Source organism: Pelodiscus sinensis, chromosome 22, assembly GCF_049634645.1.
Source record: "Pelodiscus sinensis isolate JC-2024 chromosome 22, ASM4963464v1, whole genome shotgun sequence".
Lineage (NCBI taxonomy): Eukaryota > Metazoa > Chordata > Testudines > Trionychidae > Pelodiscus > Pelodiscus sinensis.
In genome coordinates this window covers 2757446-2779538 of record NC_134732.1, presented here as the reverse complement: position 1 = coordinate 2779538, position 22093 = coordinate 2757446, and the positions used below count along the sequence as shown (strand labels likewise).

The 22093-nt window shown below is 47.6% G+C and overlaps 1 protein-coding gene across 32 annotated transcripts in view; it reads left to right on the top strand.

Moving 5' to 3' along the window:
- Nucleotides 1-22093, top strand: part of ZNF618 (zinc finger protein 618) — a 215298-nt gene that overhangs the window by 141521 nt on the left and 51684 nt on the right. For 27 of the 32 annotated variants that reach the window (XM_075905309.1, XM_075905298.1, XM_075905294.1 and 24 more), the window contains one exon: nucleotides 5356-5394. The exons of the other annotated variants lie outside the window; for them this stretch is intronic. In XM_075905309.1, the coding sequence (XP_075761424.1) occupies nucleotides 5356-5394 (39 nt within the window). The remainder of the gene's footprint in view (nucleotides 1-5355; nucleotides 5395-22093) is intronic. 32 annotated transcript variants of the gene reach the window in all.

Here is a 22093-nt window from a genome sequence, read left to right as displayed (position 1 = left end):
CCAGTGGTGTTCACTCTGCAGGTAGAGGTGCTGAAGTAGTTTGTATAGTGGGAGTGCGGAGAGTCACTGAATCAAACTGAAGGGTGTATGTGATGGAAACCACTTCCAAGTGCGGGGTGTGGCAACATGCCCAGCACCTGTGTGTAGGCACCTAAACTCATTCACTGCCTACATTTTTGCCGTGAAAGTGTGACAGTTTGGATCACACAAATCCTCATGAGACTGTCACCTGGGCAGATCGTACCACTGAGCCTGATTATCTGCCTCTGGCGCACCTTACCATCTGTTCTATGGTCTCCCCCAGCAAAGCTCCGAGCTAGGGTTACAAAGCAACACAGACACTTAGAACAGCTCAGCAATGGAAAGGTTCAGTCACAGGGACTTGACACAGCACCCAGGCGCACAGCCTCAGTGGGACCAGAAGCCTTGAGAAATCTATCTGACTCCGCATAAAAGTGTTACTCAGAGCAAGCTCTTATGTTTGTCCCTTTTATCAATGAAAGAGAGAGATGCACAGCTGTTGCCCTCTGTCCCGCGCCCACCCCTTAACAGCTATTTACACTAGGTTTGATAATAAACAAAAGTGATTTTATTACTTACAGGTATTTATGACAAGTAGGTTGCAAGTGTTCACAGACAGATCAAAGTAAGTTACAAAGCTCAAATAAAACAAAAGAGCCCAGCTGAGCCTAATACACTAAGCGAAGTTGTTACAAATGATACTTTATCACCCTCGTTCTCATTTCATGTGAAGTCTTTTCAGGCCAGAGCTGTTCTCTCTGATCTGGGTCCATTTCCGTCCCTATCACTCTTTTGTTTCCAAGTTTTTTCATGTGTTCACTCAGGATGGGGAGCAGTCTGCAGAGCCAGCTGAAGACAATCATCATTCATGTCTCATTGCTTATGTAGAATTTCCCCAGGTGGGAAGTCTTTGTTCAGTTCCCCAACCCTCTGTGGAAAAGTACTAAATTCAAGATATATTCCAGCACCAGGTGGCATAGTCACATGGCTTTGTAGGACCAACCATAATCCAGTTTATAGGAAAAACAGGGCTCTTCACAGATTATTGTCTTGAGCACTGGGCTATTAAGTTCCTTGAGTACTGCTAATGACTTCATTAGCATATCTATATATATGAACGGGTTTGTACTTCATCAAACACAGGAATGATACATGCACACAAATAGAGTATACACATTTCAGGGGATTAGCAGCTCTCCAGTGACAGGGTACATGCCCTTATTTGCGCAAAGCATATTTGCGTTATGCATATTCAAAAACTTAGTTCCATAAAAATATGGGGGCGCAATGCCACACAAAGTTTCTTAGTCATCTGCATTTCTGCCTCTGTACTTATGCACTGCAGACCCAGACCAGAGATCTAGCTACCTAAACCCCAGAGCAAGTCACACAAAAAAGTCCTCTGCCGAACTGTACACAGATAGCTCTGGAGAGAGAGAATTGTTGGAGAATGGGGATTGGATCCCTTACCTCCTAAGTGGATGCTTTAACCACCAGGCTGTAGCGTCACACCTGTGCTTGTCCCCTCTCTGGCCCAGTGACTTTTTCTCTAGCCACAGTGGAACAATAGGAGAGACAGAGGCAAATCTCAATCTCAGAATCTCCCTTTGTTTTGAGCATTCATGAGCGAGGTGGGAAGCCCCGGTTTAAATCCTTTTTCATTTGAGAGGGGCCTTGAATGTGAGGGGTCTACCCCATTCCAGGTGAGCACTGTAACCACAGGGGGCTTCTCTTCCTTCTCCCCTGGCTTCTGGCAGAAAATACCTTCAGCTCCTAACTCTGAGATGGTTCACAGCTGAGCCATACAGGGCCTCCTGCAGCCTGGGCATAACGCATAAGAACGGCCATACTAGGTCAGACCAAAGGTCCATCTAGCCCAGTAGCCTGTCTGCCGACAGTGGCCAGCACCAGGTGCCCCAGAGAGGGTGGACCAAAGACAATGATCAAGTGATTTGTCTCCTGCCATCCTTCTCCAGCCTCTGACAAACACAGGCCAGGGACACCATGTCTATCCCCTGGCTAATAGCCTTTTATGGACCTAACCTCCATGAAATTATCTAGCTTCTCTTTAAACTCTGTTATAGTCCTAGCCTTCACAGCTTCCTCTGGCAAGGAGTTCCACAGGTTGACTACATGCTGTGTGAAGAAGAACTTTTTTTTATTAGTTTTAAACCTGCTACCCATTAACTTCATTGGTGTCCTCTAGTTCTTCTATTATGGGAACTAATAAATAACTTTTCTTTATTCGCCCTCTCCACACCAATCATGATTTTATAGACCTCTATCATATCCCCCCTCAGTCTCCTCTTTTCTAAACTGAAAAGTCCCAGTCTCTTTAATCTCTCCTCATATGGGACCCGTTCCAAACCCCTAATCATTTTAGTTGCCCTTTTCTGAACCCTTTCCAAGGCCAAAATATCTTTTTTGAGGTGAGGAGACCACATCTGTACACAGTATTCAAGATGTGGGCGTACCATAGTTTTATACAGGGGCAGTAAGATATTCTGTCTCTTATTTTCTATCCCTTTCTTAATAATTCCTAGCATCCTATTTGCCTTTTTGGCCGCCGCTGCACACTGTGTGGAAGTTTTCAGAGAACTGTCCACGCTAACTCCAAGATCTCTTTCCTGATTTGTCATATCCAAATTAGCCCCCATCATATTGTATGTATAGTTGGGGTTATTTTTCCTGATGTGACTTATCCACATTAAATTTCATTTGCCATTTTGTTGCCCAATCACACAGTTTGGTGAGATCTTTTTGGAGTCCCTCACAGTCTGCTTCTGTCTTGACTATCCTAAGCAGTTTGGTATCATCTGCAAACTTTACCACCTCACTGCTTACCCCTTTCTCCAGATCATTTATGAAAAAGATGAACAGGATTGGTCCCAGGACTAACCCTTGGGGGACACCACTAGTTACCCCTCTCCATTCTGAAAATTTACCATTTATTCCTACCCTTTGTTTCCTGTCTTTTAACCAGTTCTCAGTCCAAGAAAGGACCTTCCCTCTTATCCCATGGCAATATAATTTACACAAGAGCCTTTGGTGAGGGACCTTGTCAAAGGCTTTCTGAAAATCTAAGTATACTATATCTACTGGATCCCCCTTGTCTGCATGTTTGTTAACCCCTTCAAAGAACGCTAATAGATTAGTAAGACATGATTTCCCTTTACAGAAACCATGTTGACTTTTGTCCAACAAATTATGTTTTTCTGCGTGCCTCACAATTTTATTCTTTACTATTGTTTCGACTAATTTGCCTGGTACTGAAGTTAGACTTACCGGTCTGTAATTGCCAGGATTGTCTCTAGAGCCCTTTTTAAATATTGGTGTCACGTTGGCTACCTTCCGGTCATTAGGTACGGAAGCCGATTTAAAGGGTAGGTTACAAACCACAGATAATAGCTCAGCGATTTCCCACTTGAGTTCTTTTAGAACCCTTGGATGAATGCCATCCAGTCCCGGAGATTTGTTAACATTAAGTTTTTCTATTTGTTCCAAAACCTCCTCTAATGACACTTCAATCCGGGACAGTTCCTCAGATTCATCACCCACAAAGGATGGTGCAGATTCGGGAATCTCCCCAACATCCTCAGCTGTGAAGACTGAAGCAAAGAAATCATTTAGTTTCTCCGCAATGGCTTTACCGTCAGGGTCCCAAGAGGTGCAGGCCGTAGGACACACCCAGCTCCCTCTGGCTAGCTTTGGCAGCTCAGTATGCCGGCTCTTCTGAATCCCATTGCTAGGTGCCTGACTCCATTCATTGTCCGGGGTGGGCTGAGTGTGCGGGTGTTGAGCAGTCTGTCGTACCCAGGTCTGACAGGATCCCTTCTGGCTTTACCACTATGACTGACTCAGATGTAGGAATCTCAGTGTTACACTAGGCACCTAAAAGTCATGGGTTGCAACATGGAGCATCCCAGGGCCCTAAAAACCCTTGTGATTCGAGCCCAGAGTATCTGGAAAAGTGACAAAGTGGCCCAGAGTTCTGGCATCCCTTAGGGAGAGAGCATCCGCTCTCCCTTTTACATTTGTATTTGTGTGTTTACACCACTTGTCCAGACTTGAGGCATAGGGATTTCAACAGTCATTTACAGGTTGAGCCTCTCTGATCCAGAAACATCTGTGGTCCGGCATGATTTGAGTGAGCTGGATGTCCACTTTTCATGAGTTTGGCCAAGTTTCTGGTCCCATAAAAGTTGTTCACAGCCACCAGTCCCGGCTCTTAGTGTTCTGTGTTGTCCTTTAGTGCTATTGTACCCCTAAATGTCCTCTAACACCCTAGTAAGCTGTGGAAGTGTTGGTAATACTGCTAGACAATCTTGACCTCCCGTGGGCCATAAAATTCTCTCATTCGGAACTGGTGAGGTCCCGAGGGTTCCAGACTAGAGAGGTTCCACCTGTAGTAGAAAATGTTGGATTTACATTTACAAATTCAGTTGGTAATACCTGAACTGTTGAGCAAACTTCACCCAGCCTGTCTGGCCATTCCCGCCACAAATCCACTGGGACTATCTGCTCTCACACCAACACTTGTGCAGTCTCCAAAGTTTTGCATTTTTTTGAAAAGGGAGGACATAAAGAGCCAATGGGGCCTTGCAGAACCACTCATTCTCTGCTCATCTCTTCAGTGATAACATCTGGGGGAGAAGAATAGCTGGGGCTGCAGCCAGCCGCAAGGTGGGAGATCAGAGAGATCTCTGCCATCTAGCGCACCAGAGAGAGAGGCTCTGGTCTCCCGCCTGTGCTGACAGGAGAGCCTCTCCTGACCGACACAGGCACGCCACCTCCCTGAGAGAACTGTGCACCAGGAGTTGAGTCAGTATAACGGCATCGCTCAGGGATGTGGACAACCTGGGAGCCTTTCATGACCGAGAGCCCCCAAACAGCTGCACTTTGAGAGAGAGACCTGGGCAGGCCTCATTCCCCATCCCCACCTCCTGATTAAGCTGCTTAATCTGGAGGGAGCCTTCAGCATGAGGCCTGCAAAGACTCATGGTATTCTCCTCCCTCAGTAGGACCAGGCACACCCGGACTGGCTCTGCTGAATTAGGGCTGAGTTCAGAGCTGCAGTTAGTCAGAGTTGGCATCCCTGGGGGCTGGTCTCTGTTGCATCTGCTGTGTCATGCGTGTTCTAGAAAAAGGGACTTGCAGCCAGCTATGGCCTGGGTATTACAGAGCCTGGCGGACAGAGACTGCAGAGCCAGAAATTACAAAACTGCAGCTTCCCCCCTCTCCCCCCGCCCCGAGACCCAGGCGACGTCGCTGTGTGCTGTCAAACGTCTGGTAGGATGTGCTGGCAAGTCTAAGTGCGGCTCTTTCTCTTTGCAGACACTGAAGCTGCCTCAGGTGAAGGAGCCTCACAAGGCAGTAAGTACTAACTTCACTGTGTGTGTGTGAGGGGGGACTGGCACCCGGTGCCGTGGCTGCGGGCACGTTCCTGGGGAAGCCGTTCACCTCTCAGCCAGGGAAACCTTCCCGTTGAGTGGTACGGTTCGGCGCATGTGGGACGGTCCCGGCTCTCACGGCAGTATGGGCATGACGGAGTTTACCTCATCTGGCTGGTCGCTCCCCTCCCGTTTGTGGGGCTGAGATCTTTTCTGAGGTGACGGTGACTTACGCAGCTCAGAGGGGAGACACGGAGGGGCTGGGTTTGGTATGGCAGGCAGAGTTCAGTCGTGTGACCGTTCTCTCGCTTTAAAAAGCGGCAGGTGAGTTGGCTTGGAACGGGACAGAAGGGGGCGATGTCATTGTTATTGTGCGAGGCACAGACGCCTGTAGTCTCCTCACGAATTAAAATGGTTCCTATTAATGACAACAGTGAATTGTCCAGCCCGTCCCGCATCTTTGGTTGTAATTGGGCAGATCCCTGTGTTTGTGCTGATCTCTCGTGGGAGTTGTGCTGTGCTAGGCCGCATTCCCTCGGCACTTTTCCACAGAGTACCACAAGAGGGCGACTTGCACTGTGCTCACGAGCAAGCCGCGCGGGGCGCGCATTCTGAGTTTAGCGCACGAAAGGTGCTTTTTCCTGTTTCATTCTGTCCATTGAAATTTGTGGTGTTAGGCCAGTGCTTTGGGCTTGGCCTTGCTTTGGGCAGGCTGGACTCGATGACTCCTGAGGTCTCTGCCCGCCCTGAGATTCTACAGTTTGCTGCTGTGAGACCATTCAGGCAGTTCTGACACTTGAGGTGGCTTTACCACACGCCCTTTTACGCACCTCGAGTGATGCTGAGTTTGTCAGTGGAGCAAGGCCACAAGGAAACGGAGACATCTCAGTGTGCCCCAAATTCCCACTTCTTTCCACACTTTCCCCAGTGCTCTAGCACGGTGTCATGGGAATTGGGTGATAGCCAAGTGACATGGTCATTGGTGATTCTGTCTCTACGGTGCGTATGGCTCAGGGAAGAGGCTCCTCTTCCTTCCCAGTAATGCTGTTGTGAGGCCGTTGACTCCTCATTCTCCAGGAATCTCTTCTGGGTGAAACACTTCCCTCTTTCTGCCGTGCTCTGAGCTGGCAGAAGCTGGTTCCGCTGCACAATGGCGGCTGGACCGTGAAGAGACACGTGAGAAGTCCTCCTGAAGGTCCTGGGAGCTGCACTCCACCAGCCCTCTCTCCAGGACGCCAAGCACGGGGCAGTGGGGAGCCATAACAAAACAAAGCCATGTCCATAGAAACCCAGGAAGGGCTCATTGCCTTAGCCATCTTCCATCTCCACCCTGATGCCTGTCTCCCACCAGCCCCTTGACCAAAGCAATGAGCAGAATCCATTGAGTCCCAGTTTGCAAAAAGCTCTTCCTTGCTAGGAACGTATTGAGGGTTTCCAGTTAAAAAATGTATCAAGAGTCTTGAACTGCTGAGTGTTCTTCTTGAAGCCACAGCTCATGGAGGCCTGTCATTCCGTGATGCCCTGTGCTTTCATTGAAAAAGAGAAGCAAGTTTCCAGCCATAGTAGTTGTAGAACATATTGTGATTTTTATTTTTTGGGGGGGAGGCCAGATTCATGGTACCTGCAGGCTTGAGGCTAGTGATACGTGACCTCCAGGGACTGGTGTTGGTGTCTCAGAGTTGCTCTTCCTCTCTTGGGGCACATCTAAACTACGTTTTAATTTCGAATGAGGATATGCAAACTCCACGGGAATTTGCATATCTTCTTCCGATTGCTTTTTCGAAAGCGGGTGTTTAGGAAGTGAAAGTAGTCTGGACGCAGTTTTTTCAGAAAAAGCCCTTTTTCGAAAAACCACGTAAACCTCCTTTTTCTTAGGAAGAGCAGTTTTTTTCGAGAAAGGGTTTTTTTCTGAAAAAAATGCGTCCAGACTACTTTCACTTTCAAAAGACCCGCTTTCAAAAAGATGTGCAAGTTCCCATGGAGTCTGCGTATCCTCTTTCAAAATGAAAACGTAGACTAGACATGCCCTTGCTTCACTAAATGGCTCAGGGTTGTTATTCACCAGGTGTCTCCCTCTCCCGTTGACACTGGATGCTGCAGTTTCGTCTTTTATTCTGTAGCAGCTTCTCTGCAGCTGCCTGGTGCTTCCCTTTGTCCTTGGTGATACCCCAGCATCTTTCCAGCCTCTTCTCCACCATGCGTCTTAGTTAACAGACGCTTCTGTGTCTTGCAGTGCCTCGGGAACGCCCATTGCATGTTCTGTGGAGGAGGCTTTTATATGCTGTGCTTATTGTGAATTAAAATCCACCTTGGTCATCTGTAAAGTCAGAGGACACAGGATCTAGCAAGGCAGGATGCCTGCTGACAGGCCAGGAAGGAAAACAAGAAATTAAGAAGAAACTGAAGAGTTTTAGTTGCTTTAAATTATTTTGTGCTCCCCGTACGATTTCCATTTGTCATGGAAATTATTTTCTCAGCTGAATATTAAGCTGTTTGGCTGGAGCTGCTGTTGGTAAATTCACATGGTTCTGATTTCCAATTAAACTTTCCTTCCTCTTCCTCCTTGTTGCTATGATGATTCTCCTCATCTTCGTCATTTTCTCCCTTGTGGATGAATTGAAGCCCTGAGCAATACTGGCCTTCCCTGGACGTTCTCCATTTCCCTCTCAATGGCTTTCTTGTTTCCTCGTCGGTCTGTTTGCGTCTAATTTATTTTAAGAACTTCTTATTTATCTTTCTTTCCTTGCTATTTTTGTTTTGCTCGCTGCTCCAGTCCCGTCCCCATGACCCAGTTTGGATCTGAACTTCCTTTATATTAACAGACTTCCTTATTGTTTCAGTCTTTCTTTGCTATTTTTCCTCATTGGCTATTCTAGCCTTTTGGCTTTCCGTAGTCGTTGACTCTCTAGACAGGGCTCATCCTCTTCCTCCCCAGAGCTTCAAGATTTCAGGGGTGCAGTAAACTTCTGGTTTCTCTCACCTTGTGAGAGTTTCCTGCTTTTCCCATTAGTTCCCAAGCGGCAGGAATCCAGGGATGCAGTTTCCATTTACCCTAAACTGTTCGTGGGACTCCCCCTTCATGCAGCCAGAGGGCCTGCAACACCAGCTCAAAAATCAAGGAGAAATGCCAGCTCCGCCACACGTCCTGTCGTGTACCGATTATTTTTGTAGTGACTCCCTGGAGCCAATTCTTGTTCATGCCAGCATCTTCCACATAGTGTTCTCAGGAAGGGCACTTGTGAAATGCCAGCTCTCGGCAAAGGACAGTGGCGTAAACGCTCCTCCCTCCTATGGTCTTGTTTTGCACAGTGGTTTGTCTGCTTGCTTTGTTGTGTTATCAGCAGGGCTCGACAAATAATGTAATCTACTCGCCCTGGGCGAGTAGATTACAACCCGGAAGAGCCGGCGCAGAGCGATCTGTGCAAAACGCAGAACAACGCGAAACCATGCGGCTGACGAGCGGGGCTCGCCGCCGCTTGGTGAGCCCTGGTTATCAGTATAGTGAATAGAGCTGTGAAGTGAGTGTACTGCCCCTTGTGTCCTGGAGGAGGAAGTTCTGGGAGTGCTTCACGGAAAGGGAAGGGCTGAGATACACCTGAAACCAGTTAACCTGCCTGCAGTCAACCTTAGCAAGAGATGTACGTGTTCCAAACTCCTGCCTGAAAGGAGCTTTGAAGACTCCCTTGGACTCATGATGGGTTAACCATTTTAAAAAGGCTGCACCTTGCTTTGAGGTTCTAAAATCAGCTGGGTAATCTCTGCATGTCATCTGCCTGTTTTGACTCAGGCTTTCTTCTGAATGGGACAGAGACCAGATTTGGAGGCGAGGAAGTGGTCTTGGGGAAGGCACTAGAGTCACTTCCTCCCAGGCTACTGAGCAAAGTTCCCAAAACACAGAGGACAGTGTTGCCATGGGTCTCAGACCTGACAGGGTTAAAGTGTTAATAAAACCCTTGTTCAGCTGTTACAACATTCAACAGTTATCGCCTAGGGGAAAAAAAAGAATTTGAAAAAATTGTTTCACCGTTCTTTGACACAGGTGTCACTAGTATTTAGAGTCGCTTTTAGATATTTTCAATAATACTTTAAGGTATTTAGGTTACTTTATATTGTCCATTATAACAGACTTTTGTGGCCTTGTTCTGAGACGTTCTCGCATCCCCTTGCTTGGAGCAGGCCTTACATATTCAGCACGGAGAAACTTTTCAAAGACAATAGTGTTGATGTTATATATTTAGAATGCTGTCATCTGTTTGACGTGGTACTGCACAACATTTCAGTTAAAAAACCAAGGGTGATGTAAAATCCGCCTGGCACACATTAAATGGACACAACTGCTCATGGTTATGAAATGGATTGTGTAACCTAATCGATAGATCTCAAAAGCGAATGGCAAATGGGGAGTCACCATCAAGCAGGTATGTTTCTAATGGGGCCCCACAGAGATCAATTCTTGGCCTGATGCTCCTTAACATTTTTTATTGGGAGTGGGGCTTGGGTGGAAGGGGTGGGTTTGGGGGCTTGCCTCCCCCAGCCCTACCTTCACCCACCTCCCATTCAGATTATTTTACCTTTGCGTTTGGAACTGATGGTTGTGACCGCAGCTGTATCCTTTCTGGTGTCCACAATTCCAGGAGGACCTGGAACGATGGATCTGGATCCATGCATGGAGTTCCAAGGCACTATGGTCATACAAATAATAACCCATTTGGTATAAAAGGTCAGGTTGTACCTTCCAGCCGTAACAGAGCTCTCTGCTCAGGTTCTTAATTTCTTTGGCTAGTTTGAACATTGAACATCCAACTTCCACTCTTATCCCTCCCGATGACTAACTCTCCTTCCCTATTGCCAAATGTCGTAAATTCCCCAAGGGTGCATGTTTCATCGTGAGGCATGATTACAAATTGAAATACCTTTCCATATGTTCAGGCATTTGACCTATGAAAAAGGTGGAGGTGGAAGAAGGATTACTGCTGCCATACTGCTGGTTGAAGAGATGGTCCTGTGTGTTTTATCACTCTACTGCCTGGTGTGCGTTTGATGAAGTATGCCTATCTTCCCTACTTCATGTGTCCCTGACCTTGCTGTAGGGAACGTAAGAAAATGGTAACTTAGATTCAGGGTGTGAATTATCCTCTGTAAAGCACAGAGGGTTCACTCTCTATCAGTATGAACTGGATCTAAGAAAGTTGCGAAATAGGAGAGACATTTTGGTTTTTAGCCATGCATGTTCAGACACACCAGCTGTATCTTCCATGGTGCAGAACTTCATCCATAAGGCGCGTGATCTCTTTGTTGCATGCTAGAATTGAGTTATGAGAGGTCAAAAGAAAATTTAAACTCTTCAAAAGGCAATGCATTGTAAATATTCACAGCCTTATGAAACCAAAAATGATTGGCCTGCTCTTTTAAAACTTTATTTCCCTTTGGGCTGAGACTGAGCATGAGAAAATTCAGCCTGAAGGGAATTTCATGTAGAAAGCAATAAATGACTGGAAATGAGGATGTGGGCTGGAATGCCATTAGCAGATTTCACTGTGGAGTCCCAGGAATACCCTGCATGTGCAAAGAGAGCATTACGATTGTGAGTTTAAATCATAAAGTTAATAAATGCAAAAGTGAAGGGTTTCTTGCACCCACAAGATATATTGAATGTAACAGTCCAACTACTAATTGAAATGAATGTTCAAACTGGGGTAGTTAATGTTAACTGAAGATTAAATAAGAACCTTTAATATCTCTCTCTCTCTCTCTCTCTCTCTTTTAGCACACACACACACACTCAGATTTGCAAGTTGATGTTTCATTAGAATAGAGTTTGGCATTAAATTGCTGCTTGAAAAAAGTCAGATAGCAGAAGGTAGAACAGCTGACTGTGGAGTTATGCACTTGTGATTGGTGTAACTCATTAGTGCTATACACATTATCCAGTTCAAATTCTAGCAGAAATTTCATACCGTGTGTCTGGAAAAGTGAACGTTTAGGCACTTCTAACTTCTTAATTTAGATCTGAAAATATCCAAACTTATTACTGCTTTGATTCCCTAGTGGGAACTAGCCAAGTAGTTTTTTTTTAAGAGAGCAAGGGGGGTGGGGGGGAAGGAGAGGCAGGGCTATAAGTGGGTAATTGCCACAAATGGGTGACCTTACCAGCTGCAATCACCAGAGAGGAATCTCATTACTCTCAGCACTTGGGAAACATCAGGTGCATCTATCCTGAAATGTATGAAGGAACAAACAATCCTTCAACTTAGAGTGGACCAAATTGATTTTGGACCCCCTGAGATCACGTGTAGACCATATTGTTCTTCTGAGACATATTACAGAACAAGCACTTCTTGTGGTAAATTTTATAGATTTCCAGATGACCTTTGACAGCCTACCCAGCACAGCAAAAATAATCTGAATAATCAAGGATCGACATGATATTGCAGCGTGTGCAGTCAGAGCTGGTGACATCAGCTAATGATTTGCAGTGGTGTCTGGGGGAAGGCACTTTTGTTTGTACCCGCCATTGATTGTAGCACGGGTAAATGAACTGCAGAACTAAGGAATGTTCTGAACAAATGATGACGCACAATCCTGCCCAGGCTAATGTTTTGCTTAATGGAAGAGAAGTCCCATCTTTTGGCCGATACAAGTCGGTTTGTTCATCAGCAAGCAACCATCTATTTTGTCTTTCATCAGTGGGCAAAAGAGAACCATTAGAATTATGTCCTACTGTATTGACACTGCAACTGCCCTATAGACCTCCAGCTGGGACAACAGATCCTCTTTGGATGCATATATCCATTATCAGAACCCAAGCTCAGCCCTAAATGAATACCTGGCCCTCCAAATTCCCTGCTGGAGCTCCCAGCCTTTTTGTTAAAATGAGGATGAGACATTGCCCTTGTATGTTGATTAAGGGGCTCTCAAAATTATTACCATCAAGAATAAACACTCTCTTCTGCTGATCACATCATATTGGAGAACAGCGTTCGTCTCCCACTTTTAGCAGGAATTCGTCCTCCTTGTAGACATCAGGCCATGTCTCTGCAACTCCTATCATCTCCAAATAGATGGGCAGTCAGAATAGGTCAAACAAGTTTTAGAACAGTACCTGTGACATTTTATCAGCCTCTACCAGAATGACTGGGTCCAATTTTTGCCCCTCACCGAGTTCACTTACGACAGCCCAGCAAAGCCCCGTTTTTCCCTAATGATGGTTTCCATCCCTGGTTCCTCCTGCCCCTCCCTTGACTTCTCATGTCCCTGCCAACTTTGACCTGGTCAGACATCTCCCTCACATCTAGGAGTAGCTAAGACCCCAGATGGACACTGCCAAGGCAGATTTCAGGCTGTTTGCTGCCTGCTACTGCCAGGTGAAACACCCTTCACTGTCTCGGCAAGGTTTGGCTCTCCACAAAACACTTGGGCATCTCCCATTCCTCCCACAAACTTGACTGCTGATACCTTGGGCCTTTCCTTGTTATCCAGCAAACTAACGCAGCCACATTCCACCTCCAGCTACTCCCCTCTCCCCCACCAAGTGAATACGCTCTGTATTCCATGCCTGTTTGCAGAAAAAACACAGTCCCTCAGCTTCCTGTTGGAATGAATGCAGACCGCTTGGATGGTAATGGTGGATGGTCAGGAAGAATACCTGGAGAACTAAAGCCTCAGTTCCAAAGCTCTCCGAGGGAAGTTCCTCTACCTGGTAGAATGGGAAGGTCTTGACCCTAGCCTGTCCCTGGATCTTGATTCCAGTGTCACCCTTCGTCCCGTCCCAACCCTACATCTGGTTCCATCTCTGCTCCATCCCTTAGGCTTGACTACCAGGAGACGGTACATGACAGTACTGCCAGGCAAAGTTATTATTTTGGCACCTTATTTTTATATGGGGAATTGGATCTTTTTCTTCTGATTCCCCTGTCAGGGCCAGCAGTCCCCTCATCTCTTTTCTGCATGGGAATTCTGTTGCACATCTCCACATTAATGCACATTGTAGCCATACTAAAAGTTCTATAGTTCATGCAGATGCTGCATCCTAGAGGTCACAAAGCCCTGTTGTTTCTCTCCTGGCCTATATGATATTGCAAAGACCCTGGCACTGAGAAGAAAAGTGCTAGCATTTGGGGGTTTATAAATGTTGATGATCATCACAAATGATGTACAATAGACTGCCACAGAATTGGTAATAAACACAAATTTAAAAAAACCCTGAAAATTCCTACCATACAGAATGCATCGATTAAGTTACTATACATAGACAACCAGATATTGACATTTGGCAAATTTCATATAAAGTCTCCAGACTGTAAAATATATTTATTCCAGCATAAGGAGGTAGAGTTGGAGTCAATTCTAACGTTTACTCTAATTCATCAGTTTGTCCCAGAAATGCCAGTAAAATCGGTTTTGAAGATTTTTTTTTAAAAAAAATCTCTCCTTTTGTAGTTAGTAAAAGATACAGCCATCATCTTCCAATGATGCTTGAAATTTAGCAGGTTGAGGGGGGCATATTTACTAGCCCCAGTTTTTTGCAAGTTCTTCCATGTGCCTGAATTCTTGGCCAACTAAATTACACGGTGACTGTTTCAGTAAACATTACAATGTGATGAACCTAAAAAAAAGTCTTGCAAAAATCTATCACCGTTCTTTACAAACTGAAAAACAATTAAGACTCCAGCATTTCATCCTGTCTACTAATTCCTCTTCTCTTGAAGAATTTCTAGCTGTTTTCACATGTCAAATCTTTTATAATAAAGCAGAACAAGAGGATTATCATCTTCTGAGCTCTCCCTTAAACCTAGCACATCAATGTTGGATGTCCTGGATGTATTAGCAGTATTGCGGTGCATAGTATTACGTAGTAGTACTGAGGTGCGTCCTGTATCCCTCCATGTCAAATTGTAGAAGATCCTATAAACCAACCCCTGTTGGAATTAATTTGACTCCACTCAGGATAGAAGGTAGGTTAGAGCTGCTCAAGGTGGAAGATAAAATTTCAGTGGGGAAATCTACACCAGGTTGTCTCCTCAGCTCTGCTCATTACATTTCTAGCCTTGTTTAAAGTTCTCAGCTGTCCAGCTTCCATCTTGGCGAGTGTTACCCAAAGAAGCCTCATCAGGAAGGAGAATCAGTAACCCTGGTGGCAATGACACACAGATGTAATCAAGAGAACGGGATAGAGGAACAGTCAAGACCATGACTATATAATTTTTTTAATGAGTAAGAAAATCAAAGTCAAAAATACACTTCTGCAACCAGGTTCTTTTGATTCCAAATAGGATAAAAATGTCTCTTTATGGTGTAAGAGCCAATCGCGGCTCCACAGTGAAGTCTGCATTGAGCTTTGCACTTACAGAAGGGATTTGGCATACTTCTTATATATGGAAAATACATTCTGTCCTTCCCAGCATTTATTCAAGCACAGAGGACTATTCTGAGGGTTTGCAAATAAATACATTACTGATGGTTTCATTACTCTGGGTTTAAATTCATTTGTAAATGGGTCCTTTAAGAAATGTAGACCCTTGGGTCAGATTTTTTTTTTCCTTTGTCTTGAATGCTCTCATCTCATGCGTTGTCGAGCCACACAGAAATGTTGTTGCCATGGATAAATTTTAAAAGCATCCTTTAGGGCATTTTGATCATTATCCTTCCTAAATGAAAATTCGTAAGTGGCCTCTGTGTATGCCCACTTCCGCAAGATAGCGCTGTTGGCGTTGAGCTGTGGAATTTTCCTACCAAGGAGTGGCACTGTCTGTTCCTTTGTGACCACTGATAGTACAGCAAGTTTGACTCACACATAGTGTTCTGGATGCTTTCCTCGTCTGTTTTTCTTTTGATTTTGCCCTTGAGCGCCTCTGACCGTCTGAGTTTGGTACCCCGGTCCTTTTCTCACTTCCGTTGATCTCTGGCAGGCCGCCAACCAACTTTGGAAAGCCTTCAGCGTGGTGGTTCTCCAGCCAAGTCACAGAGTCTAAGAGAATCCTTTCTGGCTTATTAATGAGTCCGATACATAGGTCTTCGGTCTCAACTCTGGCCCGTTTAAATTCATCCCCTTGTCCAGGCTCCCAAGTAAGCTCTGTCCCCTTGGGATTTCTGCCACTTTACTGAAGCTAGAAGAATCATGAAGAAATAGTGCTCATAGAGCACAGATTCATCTGGATGAGATGCTGCAGTGGAAGAGCTGCTCTCACACAACCCTACAGATAGGCAAAGCTCCTCAGGCAAAATATGCAAGTCGAGCACCAACTTTGGACATTCGCTAGCCTCAAGTGACTATGTGGCTGGCTTAAGTAACATCTGCTTCCTGGTGCCATCCGGATGAGCCAGTGGCTGAGCTCCCAGTGCCAGCCAGCACGTTGATCCCCGCAATGCTCTGCGTGGCCTACCTCTCCCCAGGTAAATCATCCAGCCTTTTGTGGAAATCATTCCTTTGGTGGAACCCCTTCTGGGAAAAATCTGTAGAACTCTAGTTCACGTTTCCAGAAGTTTTGACTAGTTCCACGACCTGGAAGTGTCTGAATGAGCTTGGAAGCCTTTCAGCCGGGTTCTCTCAGCAACGCGGCCTTCTGCACTGAAACCTTGGAAATGTTCCTTGGCCCAGATTGAATTAGCTCCAGTAACTACTGGCGTGCCAGGCAGTGGCTTTCCACCTACCCGCATGACTAACACTTCCAATCCGAAAGTAATGCCGAGACATCGAGAGTAATGTTAAAACATGGAAGGCTATGAGTGCCTTAAGACATGCACTGGCATTAATGTTTGGTTTCTGAAGACAGAGCATCGAGAGCTTTCTTAGGCTTTGCTCCATCATCATCTGCTGATGCTGGATCACCGTGTCTGTGGACTTCCTCTTCCTGTGTGCAATGAACTGCGTGTGGACAACCCCAGAACTACCAAGGATCAACAATAAATACATTGAAAAATGAATGTGGCCACCCACTCCTGGAAGCACACTACTTAAGTACCAAGCCTTGGTTCTGGTCACTGTTGGAACCTCAGCTGCAAACTCCCCTGATGCTCTAGTCCTGGAACCTTTTCTGTTGTGGCGCCAGGAAAACCTTGGCCATCTGCTTCCCGCACAGGTGCCTCGGAAATGTTCTCAGATTGTTTTAAATGTAACTTACTGCCTGAATATTCAGGCAGTAACAGTGCCCAGTGGCAAAGCACTTACCATGTAAACCGACGGGTCCTGCCTGAGGTTCAGAACGCCAGTTTCTCAGAATTGTTGGATTGTAGACCAGTCCTGCAGGCAAAGCACGTGAAGCGACATTGACATTGACTCATGGCAGAAGGTGATCTAGACTCCATCTCTGTTACATCAGTCCAGCTAGTCACAAGTATCCAGGAGATGTTTTCCCTTTAAAGCCTTAAAATGAGAGCGAGAAGAGAGACCCTTGTTGTTCTGACTTCATATAGGCTGGTCATCAGAGCATTCATGTCTGTATCGAGACTTTGATCCTCAGGAAGATTCCTAAAGGGTGTAATTCAGGGCTTGGCAAAATACGGCCCGGGGGCCAGATCTGGCCCGCCAAGCCACCAGATCTGACCCGTGGACCATCCTGCCGGGACCCTCAGGCACAAACAGCTGCCACGGTTTAAAACACAGTCCCTTAGGCTCTGCTTTGCAGAAAGGGGGAGGTTTCATGTGATCTCCCCGTCCCTGGCCCAATCCTCAGATCCTATTGGCCAGAAACAACTGGCCAGTAAGAACTGACCTCAGGCAATCTCTCCACTCCGATTGGCTGGAAACAGCGGAGCTGAGAGATTGGCCTGACAGACTGGGGCGGGGCAAGCCTCTTCCCGCACCGGAGTTGAGAGCCACTTGGAGGGAGCAGCCTGCATTTTCAAGGGGGCTAGGGCTGCAGCAAGCCGGAAGCCCAGCCTGCCTTGGGGGTGCTGCAGTCTGCTGGCCAGGAGACACTTAGGTAAACTCTTCCCAGCCAGCGCCTGGCTCTGGCACCCCAGCCCCTCCTGCATCCCAGCCCCCTCCCCCAGATCACCGTCCTAACCCTTGATTAGCCTGCCCCAGGTAACAACTCCTTCCCAGACACTGTGCCCCCGCCTATACCTCTCCCCAAGCCAGAATCCTCTCCTGCACATATACCCACTCCCTGACTCTACACCTCAATCCCCTGACCCAGGTCACAACTGCCTCCTTCACCCAAACACCCTCTCAGATCCCACACCGTCTCCTGCACCCCAGTCCCTTACCCCATGCACCCTTCTGCACCCAGCCTCCAACCTAGACCCCGCATCTCCTCCACAGAAAAGTTCAGCCCTGGACCACTTCCCAAAATCTTGGAGTGGCCCCCCCGACCAAAAATTATTGCCAACCCCTGGTGTAACTGGATGGCTAGCCTGGCCTTTTCCTCGGCCATCTCTGTGGCTCCCATAAGATTGGTTATAAAGCAACATGCATTAGTAATGCTGCTTACTCGTGAGCCATTTATGTCGCAGGTCAGCCAAGATGCCCAAAGTGAATGTAACACGGGCACAGCATGGAATTGATTTCTTACCTCCCTTCTCGGTAATATTTCCAGATGTTATACTGCAACGGCACCATGTTCTCTGGGCTTTTTAAGGCCTTTGGGCTGTATTAGAAGTGAAACCTCAAGTTGAAGGCTCAGAAGTTGAGTCATCTGATTAGCCTGCAAGACTTCCTCCCTTTGATGAAGACCAGAGACTCATCTGCCAAAAGCACAGATGTCTGTCTTACATCTGTGTAGATTATCTATTATGTCCGGATCAGACCTCTTCATTACCATGAAGAGCATCTAACGTCTCCAGTTCTGCTGGAGGAGCCATTTTAAGATGTGATAGAATACCTCATGTATCTCAAGGACCAAGGCTTTGTCTCTCAGGGTTCATCTGGCCCGGCATTCCATCCAGCCGCTCTATCTCTTTGCAAGCACCCAGTTCCATCATGAGATCTCAACTTGGTTCTCTCCGTCTGCACGGGACCACCCTTCGAGACCGTGGTCACTTGCTTCCTCCTGTATCTCCCTTGCAAGGTGGTATCCATCACCTCAGCCTGGCATGTCTCAGAGCTCTGTGCTGTCATCTGAACCGCTGAACTCTGTATTTCATAAGGACAAGGTTCAACTGAAACCTCAACCAACTTTTCTTCTGAAAGTGAAGTCCAGCTTCCATACTAGCCAGGATATTTTCCTGCCAGTCTTCCACCCGAAACCTCATAAGAGTTTGTGGGAGCAACAACGGCACTCCCTTGACACCAGATGGGCTCTCGCCTTCTACGTCGATTGCACCAAACCCTTCTGGGAAGCCTCCCCAGCTCTTCGTTGCAGTGGCAGAATGAATGAAAAGTTTGCCCGTGTTGGCTCAGCACATCCCTTCCTGGATCACGTCCTGAATCCAGACATGCTGTGATAGAGCCAAGATCCCTATGGCACCTTTTACGGCACATTCAACCAAGGTTCAGGCCTGCTCAGCTGCTTTTCTAGCCCACTTTCCTCTCCAGGAGAGCTATAGAGCAGCAACATGGGAGTCTGTCCATATCTTCACATTGCATTACACCATCATGCACCAGGCTAGACCAGATGCAGGGTTTGGCACAGAGGTGCTCTGGTCAACGACTCGTTGACTCCGACCCCTCCTCCTGGGTCAGGCTTGTTAATCACCTGAATGGAATTGATTTGAGCAAGTACTCGAAGAGAAAATGGTTACGTACCTTTGTAACAGTTGTCCTCAGGGATGTGTCGTTCATATATATCCCATACCCACCCTCCTTCCCCTCTAAGCAGGGCTGGCTCGAGCCATTCCTGCGCCCCAGGCAGCAGGTGCACGACGCATGTGCGGCTTCACCCCCGGGCGCATGCGCGGCTCCACCCCTCCCCCCCCCCGGCACACTGCGCACTTTACAGCTGCAATCAGGTGCGCGGTGCCCGATTGCAGCTCTAACGGCTGCCGCGCGGCCCACGGGTGCACGGCGCCTGATGGAAACTCTAAGGGGCGCCGCGCAGCCGGGTGCGCAGCGCCCCCTATAGGTTGGCACCCCGGGCAGCTGCTCAGTTAGACCCCCATTAATCCGGCCCTGCCTCTGAGTAGCCAGCAAGAAGTAACCGAAGTGAGGGTTAGGATTGCAGGGTCATATGGGCTACATCTACACTGCTGCGCTATTTCGGGATACCAGAGATAACCCAAAATAGCTATTCTGCATCTTTTGAGCATGCTCTTTATTTCAAAATATAACGGGATCGCTATTCCGACATCCCTGTAAACCTCGTTCCACGAGGAGTAAGGGACGTTTCGGAATAGCCGTTTATTTCGCAATAAGTGCTGTGTAGACAGTGCCAAATTTTGAAATAAGCTATCTCAAAATATCATCGAAATAAGAGACGCAGTTTGTGCAGCTCAAACTGCAAACCTTTATTTTGACCTATGGTGCAGTGTAAATGCACCCATGTAGAACTCCACAGCCAACCTGACAGGTAGTACCTAGGGTGAAAAGCTTCTGACAGTCCTGCACGCGGTGCGCAAGCACCTGAATGGAATAGAGATGAGCAGCACATCTTGAAGAACAGGTTACAAAGGGAAGTGATCATTTTACCTGTGGCCTGTGCTCATACTTTATGTTAAATACAGGCAATCCCCGACTTACGCGGATCCGACTTATGTCGGATCCGCACTTACGAACGGGGCTTTCTCGCCCCGGAGATCGAGGTGGCGGATTGCTACCTGCAAGCTCCGGGGCGAGAGAGCCCCGTTCGTAAGCTGCTCCGGTGCCCCTGGTCTGCTGGAGACCGTCTCCAGCAGACCAGGGGCACCGGGCGGGTTCCCGCGCTTCTGAGGCTTTGCTAGAGCAAAGCCTCAGAAGCGCGGGAACCCGCCGCTGCTGTCGCTTCAGTCCGGGTGCCTGTGGTCTGCTGGGGACGGTCCCCAGCAGACCACAGGCACCGGGACTGAAGCTGCAGCCACGGCGGGGTCCCGCGCCTCTGAGACTTTGCCAGAGCAAAGCCTCAGAGGCGCGGCACCCCGCTGCCGCTGCGGCTCTGCTCCCCGTGTCCCTGGTCTGCTGGGGGCGGGGGCGGAGCTAGTGTTCCCCCCCTCCCCCAGCAGACCAGGCTTTTGTTTTGGACCCTGGGGCAGAGCAGCTGGGGCGCTGCCGATTGGTTCTGCAGCGCCGCTCTGGGCACTACTGGACCAACCCGGCAGCACCCCAGCTGCTCTAACCCAGGTCCTGATTCAGCCGCTGCTGGTCAGTTTCAGCAGCGGCTGAATCAGGACGCCTGGGGCGGAGCAGCTGGGGTGCTGCTGGGTTGGTCCAGTAGCACTGAGGAGCGGCGCTACTGGAGCAACCCAGCAGCACCCCAGCTGCTCTGCCCCAGGCGTCCCCAAGTCAGCTTCTGCTGAAACTGACCAGCGCTGACTACAGGAAGCCCGAGGCAGAGTTGCTTTGCCCCGGGCTTCCTGGAATCAGCTGCTGATCAGTTTCAGCAGCAGCTGACTTGGGGACGCCTGGGGTTCTTAAGTTGATTCTGTATGTAAGTCAGAACTGGCGGTCAGTTTCAGCAGCGGCTGAATCTGGACGCCAGTTCCGACTTACATACAGATTCAACTTAAGAACAAACCTACAGTCCCTATCTTGTACGTAACCCGGGGACTGCCTGTAGTGTTGGGCCAAGAGCCAATCCCTGCGGAACCCTCCCAGAAACACATCGCTTGAGGATGATTCCCCATTTACAATTGCACGTTGCGACCTCTGGCTTAGTTTTAGTCCATTTAACATGTTCCATATTAATTTTATGTCATTCTCATTTTTTAACCAAAATGTTGTGTGGTACCAAGTTATACACCTTGCCAAAGTGAAAACATATTATAGCAACCCTCTCAGCCAAACTACAAATCTTGTCAAAAAAGTGAGCGGGTGAGCTTGACAGGACCTCTTTTCCATACACCCATGTTGATTTGAAATTAATCACATTGCTCTCCCTCAATTCTTTATTAATTGAGTCCTGCGTCCGCTGCTCCGTTATTTTGCCTGGGATTGATGTCAGACTGGCAGGCCTGGAATTACCTGGGTCATCCTGTTTACTCTTTTTAAAACTTGGCACAACATTTGTCCAGTCTTCTAGGACTTCCCCACTGCACCGCCTCCAGGCTAATTCATTTTCTATGGATTTCAGTTTCCTTTCTAGGGTGGGCGGCTTCATCTTCTAACCTGTCGTTTAGTCCCACTCTCCCTTTGCAACGTACTAGTTTCTCCTCTTCTGGAAATGTGAAGGAGTTTCATCACCTAAACGTATTATAGCCAATGTTATCTTCTCATAGAGCAAATTTTACTCAGTCCTTTCTCAGACTAATTCCTCAAGGATAGGGAAGAATTGCAGTCAGACCGCTCCAATGCTTCAGTGGAGACACTACCTATGCTGATGGTTGAGGTTGGGCCCTCACTGTACAGGTAATCCGCTTCCCTGAGAGGCAGTCGCCAGATCGAAAGCAGAGTTGGTCTGTTGACCTACCACTGTTCACGCTGAGGGTCGGGCTGATATAGCTACGTCTCTCAGCGGTGTGGATTTTTCACACCCCAGAGAGACACAGCTATGCCGATGTAAGTTCCCGGTGTAGACTAGCTATCACTGCCAGGTTGTGGGTGGCCAGACCCAGCAGCCAGTACCCAGAGCCAGCATCTGCCACCACAAGACAGGAGTCAGCTGGATCAGGACACT